Source organism: Pteronotus mesoamericanus, unplaced genomic scaffold (assembly GCF_021234165.1).
Source record: "Pteronotus mesoamericanus isolate MK-2021 breed Mesoamerican mustached bat unplaced genomic scaffold, CSHL_Meso_final contig_20, whole genome shotgun sequence".
NCBI classification, from domain to species: domain Eukaryota; kingdom Metazoa; phylum Chordata; class Mammalia; order Chiroptera; family Mormoopidae; genus Pteronotus; species Pteronotus mesoamericanus.
In genome coordinates, this window is record NW_026555085.1 from 27,374,610 (window position 1) to 27,390,497 (window position 15,888).

The 15,888-nt window shown below is 33.8% G+C and overlaps 1 protein-coding gene across 4 annotated transcripts in view; it reads left to right on the forward strand.

Annotated features, from left to right (window-relative positions):
• Positions 1 to 15,888, forward strand: part of PHF3 (PHD finger protein 3) — an 82,792-nt gene that overhangs the window by 8,829 nt on the left and 58,075 nt on the right. The window contains exon 2 of one of the 4 annotated variants that reach the window (XM_054569545.1): positions 437 to 705. The exons of 1 other annotated variant lie outside the window; for it this stretch is intronic. In XM_054569545.1, coding sequence (XP_054425520.1) covers positions 462 to 705 — 244 coding nt within the window. In that variant the 5' untranslated portion in view covers positions 437 to 461. Of the gene's footprint in view, positions 1 to 436; positions 706 to 15,888 lie in introns of those variants that run through there. 2 more of the 4 variants (XM_054569546.1, XM_054569548.1) reach the window with 2 other exon arrangements.

Below are 15,888 nucleotides of genomic sequence, written 5' to 3' on the forward strand. Positions count from 1 at the left end.
TGGTACAATAAATTATTTAATTTTGGCTCTTTTATATGGACTTATTATAAAACCAGTGTCTGATTTTCAATTTATGGGAAGATTATGGTTTAAAATATATGATTCTTATGGTTTAAGCCTTGTAGTTCTTTCAAATGTGTCAAATTAATGCAGTATATACATAGTGTTCCCCCACCTCTGAAAAATAATGAGTAAACATTTAATAGGATTTCTGGTAAAATGATATTCTACATGCATGATGAAGAAACATTATTTAGTAACAATTCGTTCTACATGTCCAAATGTATATTGGAAAACAGTGAGGATTTTTTTTTTTTTAACAATTCAGAAATACCTAAGTGTGTTCTTAGACTCAAAACTATTAAAATAATTTGGTTTTAGGTGATTATCAATTGGTAGCTTTATTTCTTATGGTATTTTTTTTGTCTTTCTATAGGGTTGAAAGACACACAGAAGTCTTCATGGATATAGTTGATACATTTAATCATTTAATTCCTACTGAACACTTAGATGATGCCCTATTTCTAGGATCCAACCTGGAGAATGAAGTCTGTGAGGATTTTAGTACAAGTCAAAATGTCTTAGAGGACTCGCTGAAGAACATGCTCAGCGATAAGGATCCTATGCTAGGATCTGCAAGTAACCAGTTCTGTTTGCCTGTTTTGGATAGCAATGATCCCAATTTCCAGATGCCTTGTTCAACAGGTAAATCTTACTTTTTTTTTTTTTTTTTTTTTTTTTAGTCTGCAATTTAAAATAAAAAGAATTTTTAGCAGCATTTTTTTCTTTTTCTTTTTTTTTTCTTTTTTTTTTTTTTTGATGAGGGTAGTGAATTTAGGGCTCTTTCCTTTGACTTTAGATATCCTAGACATCAAAATTAGAATTTAAACTGAATTTTAGGAAGTGTGGAATTATTTTCGAAGATAGTATTATGGATATAGATAGGACAACCATGTAATTTCTCATCCTAAGTGGGACACTTTTTGAGAATTACAGGGGGTGCTGTGAATAATTACATCATGACAGCAGTTGTAATTGGGACTCTGCCTAGCAAATAGGAATTGCCTAGCAAATTGGGACGTCATCCTAGGCCTACTGGAGTCAAGGGGAACAGCTGAATTGACCTTTCTTGTTGTCCCTTCCAGCCCCTCTAGTCTAATATATTGTGTGCACCTATTTCAGATCTTTTGGTATTTTTACAGGTACCTCAAAACCTGAGAAAGAACTCTAGACTTGTGCTAGCCAGCATAGTAACTGCTAGGCACAGGCAACTTAATCATTTGAAATGAGTCTGCTCCTAACTGAGATGTGCTGTTAAATGTACATCAGATTTTAAAGAGATGGAAAGAAAGAATAACATAATTCATTAAAAATTTTTGTAATGTTGATTGCATGTTGAGGTGATATTTTGGTTAAATAAAATATATCATTAAAATTAATTTCACGTCTATTTTTACCTTTGTTTTTAAAGTCACTACTTGAAAATTTAAAATTATTCAATGCATATGTGGCTTGTATTATGTTTCTATTGGCTAGCACTGCTCTAGGATCTGCATGTAGTTGCAGTCAATGAACGATTGAGGAAAGTAACTCAATCTTTCTGTAGGGCTAAACTAATTCTTAGAAATTATTTCAGAGATATATTAGTATGTGGAAAATACATAGATTTTTATAATGCAAAGAAAATACTACAAAAACTTTGGTGCAGTTAACTTATCTTAAAAGCTAGAATTAGATAAAGGAAAATCAGCTTCACGTGGAGAAATGAGGCTTCCCCTCGCTGTTCCCTAGAGTAGTTCACAGGTTTAGGTTGTGTTGGTCCATTTTTCAGTGACTCTAAACTGCATTTCAGTCTTCAGTATATTTTTAAATTTTCTTTTAATATTTTTTACTTACTATTTTAATATAAAAATACTTAGTTTGAATTAGGTGGCCTGCTAGTCATCCATAAATTTGTCAGATAGCTCTGTCCGAAAACCTCAATACTTTGGCTAACTAGGAATCTTTTCATTCTAACGCTTTAATACTAAATCCTTTGAATTTTTTGCTAATGGTGTATCTCTGAATTATATACATTGTGTTGTGTTATTGCATAGGCTTAAGTTGTTTTTGTTGTATTCTAAATGTTTTAAAGCTGTAAAAATTTTGTTTTATGTATCCATTGTTCAAGTTTTTTACTTTGGTTCCTGTGTCAGTACAGTGTATCTGATTATCTTTATTGTCAAGCATTTTTGACAGTGTTTCATTGTATGCGCAAAATTTTTCACAGTCTAGTCCAAATTCAGTAAAAACATTTATTGAATACTTACGTGCCTATTACTGGGAATACAGTTACCCTCAGCAATGTTATACTGGGCCTGGAATTGACAAATGTATCATCCTGTTAAAAGACATTATAAAATTCCAGCCCTTTAGTAATACTGGTATGCCTACATTCAATTTGTTTTCTTTCTTCCTTCTATTTTTCTTAATTGAGTTTTGTTGATATGAAAAATGTCTTTTTAGTTTTGGTCAACATTCTCTTTTGCTAACAGAAGATTTTGAATGTCTTTATTGACAAGTGTAAAACTTTTGAGGTATAATTAATAGTTTATGATTTTATTATCTTATAAATTTTAACTTTTATTTAAGAATTTAAGTAGAATTGTTTTTTTAATTTTAAATTTAATTTTGGTTCTGAAGCAGAACTATTTATATTGCTCTTTGTATAGTACATGTTTTTAAGATAATGTAAGGCAATATGTTGGTGGGGGAGCTAAAAATAATAAAGCTCTTCTGTTTAGAATTGTTTAGATTTCATTGTGCCATCAAACGGGATTTGGCTTTATTGCTTCAAAGTTTCTATTGGCCATTGAGATAAAAGGCTTATATATTTTCTAATGATAGCAAAGAGAAAAGCATTAAACATTTTTTCTTTTAAATTTTGTTTCAAAATAACTTTAGATTTAAGAGAGTTGTAAAGAAGAAATTTCATGGTAAACCATTTACTAAAACTGTATGTGGGCAACTTTTGAACTTTCAGATAGTCAGAAACTACTTCAGTTTTTGCTATAAATAAAGATGCCGTAGTTCTTAACCTGCCCTATAGGTTTTTATCAATTGTCTTGACTGAAGCTTATCAGGGAAATGACGCTATCAGTCAGTGTTCCTCAGGCCAGTGAAAGATACTGATTATGGTTATTTTGTAACATTGGTTTTGATAGTGTAAAATTAGCATGCAAAACTACTGTGTCTTGTTCTCAACTATGCTAAACCAGGCTGGTTTGCTGTTGAAGATCAGTGTTTTGGTTGACACAGTTGAGTGGCTTGCATTTTATTTTAGTTGTCTCCAAAAATCATAAAAGGAACTTTAAAGTTAAAAATAGGAAAGAAAAATGGAAAATTACTTCCAGTACTTTGTCAGATGCACAAAAGTTAGGATATTATTTCATTTTGAGAGATAAACAGTTGATTTCTTATCCTCTTTTTGTCTGTTTTTGGCTCTGTAAAGTGTTTAACTGCAGTGTTTGGATATAGTTTTTAGATTTGCCCAGTAATACATTTTTATAAACTCCCGCAACTGAGGAAAATCATTATGTGTGGGAGAAATGTTTGCTTTTGATGATCAAATCAACTACTGGTGCTTTTAAAAAATCCTGTTGTTATCCTTAAAATGAAAATTATATTTTTCCCAGGTACTCGGTTCCAGATACTAAGTATATTGTTTATATATACCACTTGAGGAATGTATTTGAAGTCATTGAGATGGTGTTTGAAAAACTGGCATTATGGTGTCATGAAGAAATGTTTATCTCATTTTACAAACAAATGTGTTCCCTTTTTACATAGACAGCTATGATTCATAAATGTAAAATAAGTCTTAACATATGTGATCCATTTCCTTTTATATTGAAAAGAAATGTCCAGTGGCTGAATTTGATTTATTTCTCTAAGACCATGAAGAAAAACACACTGTAGATACAAGGGTATTCAGAGCAACCTTTCAATTCAAAAGCACTGTAGGTATTGCATCCTTTAGTAAAACCAAGATACCCTTTTCAGACTATAGCATGGCTTAAAAAAGTCATTATTCACTTAAAAAAAACCCCAAAAAAGCCGTCCTAATAGCATGGTTTTTGGAGATTAAACATATCAAAAAGTCATTGAATTCTTACTAGTGTCTTGTGTATTTGCGTAATATTGACACATACTGTGTACTTGTGTTTTTTCAACTGTAAAGGAAAATTTCTGCCAGCGTGCATATGTAATAGTTGCTTTTCTATCATGAATGATGTTGATAATATATGACATCAGACAGTGTTACTGTATATTGTGCTCCCATGTATAATGTACACCCACGTTTTTGGCCCAAACTTTCAGGAAAAACCCTTCATTTTAATATTTTAATTCAATTATGGATTTACTTATATTTAGATACTTGTTTTTCGTATTATAAAGGAATTTTAGCATTTATTTTTGAACATATTATGGTATAAGAAATTTTTTGTAACAAATAATTACAAAACACAAGAACAGACACATAGTTTTTCAGGTACTACCCCTGTATAATGCGCATCCTTATTTTTCCCTAAAAAATTTGGGCCCAAAAGTGCACATTATACATGGCAAAAATACAGTAATAAGGATTTTAGCTTATGCTGCTTCCTTCTGACCAAAGTATTGTAATAACATGTTACAAGCTTCTCAGCAATTGTGTGATTCAGTTCCTTTATTGGCACACAAATTTTTAATGTTTAATCATAGTGCTGTGGTTTGGGGCTTCATCATTAGAGGCAGACTTCATCTCTGTAATATTGGAAAAATTATATTGTACCTATTCCAGAGAAATGATTAGTGTCCTAGTATATCACCGAGATTTGTTTAAAAGGTAGTTACAAGTGTTTGGGTTTCATGCTTCTTTTGGACATTCTCAATCAGACAGTACATTGAACTAACCACAAAGGACCTCCTGGTCCAATGAAATCCGTGTTGTCAGATACTAATTATTGTTTTTATTTGTACTTCATTTGTGGGGGTAGCAAACTCTTTGTGCACATTAATTACACATGTGGGTCTAACTGCACTTGTAAATTAATTCCATATTTGCACTGGAGTATTTTTTCACTATATTATTCTGAGTGTTAATATTTGTCTTTTTCTTTTTAACTTCTGTGCTTCAGTGAACCTCTTGTGCCGTTGTTCTTATTTTTGAGAATTGCACTTGAACAAGAAAATACAAATCTAATACATGTAATCATGCAAATAGGATGAAAATATATTGGTTAAGACAAAGTATATACTCTTAATTGAATGTTACAGAAGAGTAACTGGTTAGTCTTTGAGAAACATGCATAGCCTTTAAGAATAAAATTTCATTTCTGTAAGATTGATTATTAATATTAAATAATCGTTGAGTTATACTTAAAGGGATTTATTTTCATGAAAGTGGGATACGTTTAGAAGAGACCAAACAGAGGAAAGACAAGCACCATGTAGAATTAGAGATGTAACTTGGCAGAGACAAGAAAATGCTGGGAAGTGGAAAGGGTAGACATAATAGCAGCCAGAGATGCTCAAAAGTTTTACACATTGACAAGAGATTTTTGACTGTTTTGTGGATCACAGGAAAAGAGATTCAATATTTAGCAGTTAGAAGGAGACAAAGTTTGGTTGCCTAAAAGGAACTTGGGGTCCCCTCATGATAGAATAATAGGTTCCCTGAGATTTTCTCTTTTGCTGGACATGACCCCTAGCAGGGTTGTTTCAGTGGGGATTTAGATTTCAGATGTGTATACCTCATTTAATTGCGATTCACAGGTGTTGTGTGGCTTTTTTGTTTTTAAGCAAATTTAAGGCAAGCCCGCCCCGCCCTCGCCCCCCCCACACCCGCCCGCCAACAAGCAGACACATTACAGCTCACTTTATTGCGAAACTTGCTTTATTACAGTGGTCTGAAACTAAATCCCACTATATCTCTGAGGTGTGCCAGTAGTTTCTACTGGATAACCTTTTATGGTCTGTTCAACAGAAATGATTCTTTTTTAAAAATTAGACTGTTTACTTGAATCTTAAATCCTATTTGCAGGTTTGATGTATTCCATTCCTGCTTTAAATTATTTGAAGTACAGTTTGAAAGCACTGAAGTGAAGTAAGCAGCTTTTATTGCTCTTTAATTCACTGTTTTTTGACATTTTTGTTATGCTTTCTCTATGTTATAGACTATTCAATTTAGAAATTTTTAATTATGTCAAAGTTATTATTCATTAATCATTGCTGCAAGTAATCCTTAATACCAAAATAACAGCAGTGAACCGAGATAAATAAGTCCTTTAACACAGACACTAAAAATATTACTTTCTAAATTCAAAAAATCCTGAGTAGAAAATTGGGAGAGTGAGAGAGGGAGACTGAGATTGGTTTAAGAAATTGCGATTGTGGATGTTGGCAAACAGAAAATCTTATCTTCAAAATAGGCTGGTCTAATGTAGATGCAGGGAAGATTTGATACTGTAGCTTGAGTTTGAAGGCAGTCTGGAGACACAATTCCCTCTGTCTCGAGGGACCTCAATTTTTTTCTCTTAAGGCCTTAACTTGATTTGATGAGGCCTACTCACGTTATGGAAGATAATCTCTTTACTCAAAGTTTACTGGTTTAAATGTTAATATTATCTAAAAAAGTCCTTCATAGAAACATTTCTACTGGCATTTCACCAAATATCTGGGTACTGTGTCATAACCAAGTTGACGTATAATATTAACCATCAGAGCAAGGTACCAAAATTTTCGAACTTGATAAATTGTTCTTTGAACTATTGCTGCTCGTTTATTTTTGTTGTCATGAAACTATAGTAGTTTTAATCTCAGGATTTTTAAGAAAGTAGTTTCAGAGGCAGTTTATACAGCCCCCAGGTTTTTTTCCTCATAAGGGGTAATATATAATGGAGGTTGATAAAATAGTTAATATGTGTGTGTTAATGTATCAAGTACTGTACAAAAGTGCTTTGTCAGCATTATCTCATTAACTCTTAATAAAAACCTTAAAAGCTGTAGATAACTATTCAATTCCATTTTGTAGCTGAATAAACTGATGTTTTAAGAGTGATGAATTAATTCCCAAGTTCACCAACAAGTTAAGTCATAATAGTTGGACTGGAGTAGATTCGCAGTTTTTCTGTGTTCAAGTACATGTGGGTCTTAAGGGCAAGGCTCTAAACTGTATCACAGATATTATTTGGCTTCATAGTCAGCAAAATTAGGATAAGGAGTGTTTAAAAAAGTTTTTTTAATGATCTGTTTCCCTTTCAAAGAATATGTGTGTTTGTAGGCGAGATTTATGAATCCCTGAAATGGCTCTTAGCTATTATATTAAAGATCAAGGGGTTTTAGAGAGAGATAGACATTGACTAGTGATTTAGTTAATTGTGAATACTGGAAAGATGCTCTAAGGATGTGGCTTTCCTAAGTGCCAACAGGGAGAAGTATACTACGAGCTATGTAAAGACTTTTTTATTAGGTAAAGAATTGATTCATGGTATTCAAATATCTTCCCTTCTCATTTTATAGTTGAAGAAAATTGAGGTATAAAAATAAACCACTTGGAGAAATTTTGTTAAAAATGGGTTTTTCACTTTATTCACTTTTTGAATATTTTCACATAGTGTGCTAGATAGTAGGTAAACAGTGTTCAGTAAAACAAAACTTGGTCTCTGTTCTTATGGAACTTAAAGTTTAAATATAGAAATAATTTTCTCTTTTTCTTTTTCCTCTGAGGATGATTAATAAGTCTACTTATTTAACATAATTTATTGGGAGAGTTAGTCTGCCCTGGGCCTCCTGTGTCCTCGAACTTTCCTGCTTGGTATGCCAAGAATGCAAGGTCCTGGCCACTCTCTAACTGGGCCATTTTTTAGGGTCATGTTTGCAGAAAGCAGCCTTGAAGAATGAGCTAACATTAGCTCCTTTTCTCTACGTCTTACACTAGAGAAAAATCAGGCTTGCATACTGCTCACTCATAAAGCAGTAAGTTCCCCACACTGTTTCTCAACTCTCTGTGTGTACTCATCTACCTAGGTCCGCCTGCCTTGCCCCCGTGGAATTTGGGGGTGGGGAAGCACAGGGAACTGAACATAATATGATCATGCTGCTTGCTCTTCCATGATGACAGAATTCTTTTGTCTTGACCTCGTAGTTATATGTCTTCTGTCTACACTATGAATCGGTAACAGACCTGTTTGTTAGCTTGCAAGTAGGGTAAAATCCTACCCATCACATTTCTTGATAGTAGTGTGTTAAAACTCAGAAATGATTAATGGCACTTACCAAAGCACTTTAATTATTAAAGATAAAGGATATTTTAAACTAAATCCATGGAGGCAGGAGTCTCTCTGTGTGTTGTTTACTGCAGTAGTTTCTAGTTTAGCACATAGTAGGTGTTCACTAAATTTTAACTGGGGGAAAACACAAGGAAAGGAAAAAAGTGGGTCCAAGTAGTGGGACCAGAAGTTAAGATATTAAAATACTTGCTGCAGGTGGGACATAGCTTTGGCTTTAAGATTTCTAGCGGCCATTGTGCAAGAGAACATTGCTTGGTGAAAAATTAGTGTCCTTGAAGTAAAAACAAATTCAGAGCCCAGGAAAAGGAAGACTGTTTCTGACACTGAAAGTAGAAAGAAATTTCATGTATAGTTTTATCGTGATGTCTGGTATGATGAAGGAAACTCCTTAACATGCTTTCAGTGAACATAGGGCTTTTTCTTATAATGTCCCTCAATTTATATCCCAGTACACGGGCTATTACAGGGACTAATATAATGGTTTGGCCCAGCACAGGTTAGATTTTAAGATATCCTTCAAGCAGCTTCCTTGGGTATAGTTTCTCACGCCAAATTTTTAAATGTATTGTTATAAAGATGAGTTATTACACTGAGAATTGCTGAGAATGCAGTTAACCTCCCTCCACCCCCCCTTCAGCTAAGTGCATAAATACAAACTTTATAATAAATAAGTTTACATCAATTTAAAGGTTATGATCGGGGTATTTGAGTAGGAGTAGGAGGCTGTTCTGCTCATCCTGAGAGGAGGACAGAGCCAGAATTTTCCTAGGAAGATAATTTTAGGACCCTCTAATGCATAAGCAGACAGGAGAAGCCTCTTAATTGCAGACATAAAGGAAGATACTTTGGCATTTCTGTTTTATAGATCATACTTAAAGCGGCAACTTGTTCAGTAAAATTCATAAATTCTAGACTCTTTAGTTCCAGCAGTTGATTATTCTTGGCTGTTTTCTTCCACCCATAGCGGGATTACACAATCCCTTGTTTCCATTTTCACCATAATCATTGCCTGGATTCCTTTGGAATTATTTAGGTCTGGACTTCCTATTTCTACCTCTTGTGCTTTTTCTTCATTCCATAATGGTTTTAATTGGAGAATATTCTTAAAAGATTTCTGAACTGGAGCTACATGTTCCATTGTTGATATTGTACTCTGTTGTCTCTTCTTCCCTAAATACCACCATTCCTAATTATGATCTTATCTTATTATAGACTTTAATTCATGTCTTTAAGTGCATCTTTTCTAAAATTTAATCTTTATGGTATTTTTTTCCCATTACCATTTAGTCTCCTTATACACCCGTCCCCCCAGCAATCACTACACTGTTGTCCATTGCCATGAGCCCCTTTTCCTTTTTTGCTCAATCCCTCCATCCCCTCACTCTCACACTAGCTGTCATCTTGCTCTCCATCTATAAGCCTGTCCCCATTTTCCTTGTTAGTTCAGTTTCTTGATTAGATTCTACATACGTGTGAAATCATACGGTATTTGTCTTTCTCTGACTGGCTTACTTCACTTACCCTAAGGATCTGCAGGTCCATCTCTACTGTCACAAATGAGAATTTTTTTTTCTTTTTTATGGCCGAGTAGTGTTCCATTGTGTAAATGTCCCATGGCTGTTTTATCCACTCACCTACTGATAGACACTTGGGCTGCTTCCATACCTTGATGACTGGAAATACGCTGTAATGAACATATGGGTGCTTATGTTCTTTTGAATTAATGTTTTGGGTTCCTTCTGATATATTCCCAGAAGTGGGATCGCTGAGTCAAAGGACAGATCCATTTTTAATTTTCTGAGGTACATCCATACTGCTTTCCACAGTGGCTGCACCAATCTGCGTTCCCACCAACAGTGCGAAAGGGTCCCCCTTTCTCCACATCCTTGCCAGCACTTTTATGCTGATTTATTGATGATAGCCATTCTGACAGGTGTGAGAGGATATCTTGCGGTTTTAACTTGCATTTCTCTGATGATTAGTGATGTTGAGCATCTTTTTGTATGTCTTTTGGCATCAGTATGTCCTCTTTGGACAAGTATCCATTCAGATCCCTTGCACATTTTTAAATTTTTTTTTAATGTTGAGTTTTTGTAAGTTCTTTATAGATTTTGGAGATTAACTCCTTATCAAATATACTACATCTAACAGTAAGGTAGGTTGAAAAGTGTAGTAGTCTTTATTTTGGATGACCATGTGTCCAGTTGAAAAAGAGGAATTTTAGTGAATTGAGGAATAATGGGTGAATGGATATTGGGCAACAGTTAACCATGTCAAGTGTAGCCTTTGTAGTTTACTCGGTGAGGAAGTTAAGATCAGGACATTTTACTTGGTAAGCTGACCTCAGCTCAGAGGCATCCCATGACGTTTGAATACTTGGCTTGTTTTCAGTGCTGATTTTGCTTTCACTTGTCAAAGATTTTTCTATGTTACATGTATATTTTTTTATCCCTAACTAATGGAACTTGGCCTGGGTCTCATTTTGCATATTTAGGTCTCTTTTCATCAATCATGATCATCTACTTATATTCAGTCTCTGTGCATCAATCATAATCATCTGCAATCATGATCAAAAAAAACTTAAGAGGGAGATTGGATTCTTGTATTGCTTCACCCTGAAGGAGTGGGGTAGGTGTCAGAATTGCTGTATGTGTATCTGAGGCTTCATTTCACTAAGGTAATGGTATCCACACTTTTGATTATACATATTTATCAGTAAGACCTTTTTGAGTGCTTATCAATACTTCTATTTTTTTTATGTTTGTCTTACTGTGCTAATATCTTAATGTCCATTGCAACATGTACAGTAGGTATTTTAAAATGATCAATAGAAAACTTAAGTGGGTGACATTTACACTTTAAAAATTATTAAAATTATCAATTATACAAAAACTTTTTTAGAGTACAGTATTATTGAACATACTTTTTAAATTACCGTCTTGTCATTCTGATACAGTCTTTTATACATCTGGTTCTAAGTTGAATTTGATACTTGATTTTTAATGACTGTGTAGGTGAAAGAACGACACATGTATTCAAATGGAAGAAATTCACTGTAGCCTTTACTAACAAGTTACAGTTCTAGTTTTTTTGTTCCTATCACGTATATGATAGCATGTTATTTGCAGCTAAATTGGAACATACCTGCCACCTTCAGTGTGTCTGTTGTTTTTTAAACTAATAGGAAGTTGTTATATTTTAAAATACACATCATCTGAGCCCAAAACTCACTGAATCTTTATATTTGGACAAATTTTAAAGTGTCCAGTAAGAGTTTTTATAGGTGCCACATTTCATTATTAGTCACAAACCACAGAATGATGGAAACATTTCTAAACATCAGTTTTCTTAGCCCAAATTTATTTTAGAAAAGTAATTATTTTCTTATTACTAAAATGTCACCTTTATGTAGAAGGGACAGATTAGGGTGCTTATTTTTCATTATGACATATCATAGCTGCTTATAAGGGCAGTGCTTCATTCACAAAATTCTTGTTTTATTAAAAAAATATATCACTCACCCTTAAGTATAACAGTTCTTAAGATCTTTTCTGTGAATTAATGGAGAACCTCTATGTGATATAAAGGTTTTAATAGTTCCCATTTCATCACAGTGATTGTAAACACTACTGTTTATAAAGTTTTTTTTTCCAGTATAAAAAGAACTCTCTGATGACATCCTGTAGCAGTGCAAAATATTGAAGGCAAAGAAATGCAATAAAGGTGTCAACGCCTTCTTGCTGTGGAATTCTGAGTCTTATTGTATGATAAATTGTGACTGGCATTTTATCTAAAGGAGTATCCAACAAGGATACTAATGTCAGTCTGATTTCATATTGGTAAAGTTGAATTTCATTTTTGGGTTTTTTTTTGTTCAGATAACAGTTAATATACTTAATGCTTTCTTCCTGGACACAAATTGATGTTGTATGCATTCCTTTAGTTATGTACACTTCTTTAGGAGGACCCCCTGCTTAGTTAATATTAAAGTCTAATAAAAGCTGCTATATAAGGGTGTTGTTGAAATGGTAAAGTATTTTATTTAGAGGAAGTACCTTTTCAAATGTATACTGACCATATTTTCATATTTTTTCCCTGACAAGTTTTGCTAAATACCTGACAAATTTTGACTTTTAAAACTTCTTAAAATTGGAATTTCTAATAAAATGTAAATATTTGTAATTCATTATGTGTACTAACATCATCTTTGACTTCATCTTACTAGTTTCTTACCCATATTTTTCTTCTGCTTTTTCTTTTGCAAATATTACCTTATACATCTTTTTAAAAGTCATTTTAAATGTGTTTTGGAACAAAGTAGATTGTAAGTTACATATGCTATTCAGATACGTGAATAAGGATATATATATGTGTGTATGTATGTATGTTTTTTTTTTTTTTAAAGATTTTATTTCTAGAGAGAGGGGAAGAGAGGGAGAAAGAGGGAGAGAAACATTAATGTGTGGTTGTGTGGTTGCCTTTTGAGTGCCCCCTACTGGGGACCTGGCCTGCAACCCAGTCGTGTGCCCTGACTGGGAATCAACCAGCGATCCTCTTGCTCTCAGGCTGGCACTCAATCCACTGAGCTACACCAACTAGGGCTTAAAGATATATTTTATCTTGAACATTTCTTTTCTCCTAAATTTAAAAAAATATATTTGTTGATTTTAGAAAGAGAAAGGGGGAGGGAGAGAGAGAAACATCAATCAGTTGCCACCCATACCTGCCTTGACTGGGGCTCAAACCTGCAACCTGGGTATGTGCCCTGACCGGGATCCCATTGAACCCACAACTTTGGGTGTATTGGATGATGGTCCATCCAACTGAACCACACTGGCTGGGGCTTTTTTTTCTAAAAATTTAACTTTGTAGTTTGAAAATTTAGAACATACTGAAAGAATAGACATGTTAATCCATCACCAAGATTCAACTATTAATGTTTTGCTATATTTGCTGTGTCCATTTATCAACTTACCAGTTTATACATCCAATTCTTCCTTTTAATTAAATTTCATCATGCATCTCAAAAATAGGATTTCTACATAAGAAAACCGTAACCACACCTAAAAAATGATCTAAAATTTAATATGTTCATATTCAAATTTGTCATTTGTCCCCAAAATACTATTTTTATTTGGTTTGTTCAAGGTACAATCAAGAGCCTAGTATTAGTTATATTTCTGAAGCCTCTCATACCCTTTTGCAGTGTTACCAACTTTCTGAAGAGGTAAAATCGGATAGCCCTTAGGAATGTCCCAGTTTTGGATTTAAAAAAATCTTATTTATTTAAATTTATATTTATAGAGAGAGGAAGGGAGTGAGACAGAGAGAGAAACATTGATGTGGGAGAGAAATATTGATTGGTTGTCTCTCATACGTGTGCCTTGACCAGGGTACTAAACCCGCAACCTAAGCATGTGCCCTGACCAGGAATTGAACTGGTGACATTTTGTGGGACAGTGCCCAGCCAGCTGAGCCGCACGGGTCAGGGCCCAGGTTTTGGATTTTTAATATTGTTTCTTTGTGATGTCATTTGGCTGTACTTCTATTCCTTTTATTTCTTCGACATTGGGAGCTAAGGTTTAAAAGCTTGATTAGGTTCAGGTTAAACATATATTTGCCAGAAATCTTCATCAGTGATGTTGTGTAGTCAATATTATGTCACATTAGAGGTGTTACAATGTTTGGTTTTGATGTTAAATTCTATCACAGGGTTAAGGTGACAACAGACAAAAAACTCTTCTTCCTAAATACTTGAAATATCAAATACTCTATAGGGGTGTATACTTTGGAAACATGAAAATATTTAGTCCTTTAGTCTTTCCTCTAATGGTTTTATACACTCATTGATAATACTTGTTGGAATCAGTTGTAGCAAAGTGATGATTTTTCTAATTCTTTTACATTTATTTGTTGGCATTCTTCTGGAAAAGAAACATTTTCCCTCATTACCTGGTTACTCTCGAGTACAGTGCCTACTGAAGAGGGAGATTAAAGGTAAAGGATTGACATTTGATTACTAATTTCCAGTGTAAGGAATGGATGAAATGATCACATCCAATTCTAGAGGTGGCAAATTATTTTTTTGGCTTTTTCTTTTTTAGGGTGCCATAATGGGTTCATGGATTTTTAAAATGCAATGAGTCCTTACTTAATGTCACTGATAGGTTCTGAGACTTTTAAGAGAAATTATGTCTAAGGAAACCAGTTTTACCATAGACTGATTGATATAAAAAAAAGGATTAAGTTCTTAATGTTTTATAATGAAATGACGTTGAACTTTATTCAAAGACCTCCTGTAAAATGTCTTTGGACTTATTAGTGTATCTTTCTTAAACATCTAGTATATTCCATCCATTTAATTGATAGGCCAGGACATTGAGATTATTAGAAATGTGTGAAATAAAAGTAAGGGGGTGGGTGCTTTTGAAGGTGTGTTAATGTAACACCTGAACAGAAAATAAGGCTTATTAGTTTTTCTCTGAGGGCTGCTATTCATTTTCCTTAGGAAGGGCTCTAGAATTAGAATCTTAACTGAATAAAGCTGGTAATAAACCTGCTCAGTCTAAAATGCTTAAGGGCCCACAGAACAGAGACTTATATTGAAGATAACAAAGTATTTACTGACTCCTAAACCTAAATTTTGGAATGAAACAAGATATATTTTTCTATATATGCATTTGCTTCAAGACTAAATGCATATAGTATTAATTCACTTCTTATTAAATTAGGACCCTTACCTAGGTATATTTAAGTTTATTAGAATTCTCTTCCCTGTGTTCCAGGTTCTAATAATTCTTATGTTCTAAATTTATTACCGAGTTGACACTTTTCTTCTATCAAGGTTATATCTTTTTTAAAAATTTCACCTTTATTAGGGTATAATTTGCATATAAATTGGTAAGATATTTAAAGTATACATTATGGTGATTTGATTACATATGCGTTGTAAAAGGATTCCCCCATCTAGTTAGTTAATATTCCCATCACCTCATATTTATATTGTTTTATATGTGTGAGAACGTTAAGTTCTATTGTTCTAGCCATCTCAGTTGTACATCATAGTGGTGTTAACAGTAGTCACCATGTTTTACATTATGTTCTCAGACCTTAAGTTATAGCCAAAGGCTATACTCTTTTATCAACCTTAACCTCACTATTTTCTTCTACCCGCACGCGCGCCCCCCACCCCCCCAAAGTCCCTGGCAGTCACTTTTTTATCCTTTGTTTCTTTAAGTTTGACTTTTTTTTTTTTTTTTAAGATTCCACATGAAAGTGATGCCATGCAGTGCTTGTCATTTCTGTCTGGCTTATCTTACTTAGCATAATGCCCTCAAGGTCTATCCCTGTTATCCCAAATGGCAGGATTTCTTTCTTTCTCATGGCTAAATAATATTCCATTGTGTATTCCTTCCTCTGTTGATGGCCACTTGAGTTGTTTCCATATCTTGGCTATTGTGAATAATACTGCAGTGAACATGGCAATGCAGGTATCTCTTCAGTATGCTCTTTGCATTTACTTTGGGTATATACCCAGGTGTGAGATTAGCTAGCTATGTGGCAATTCCATTTTTTA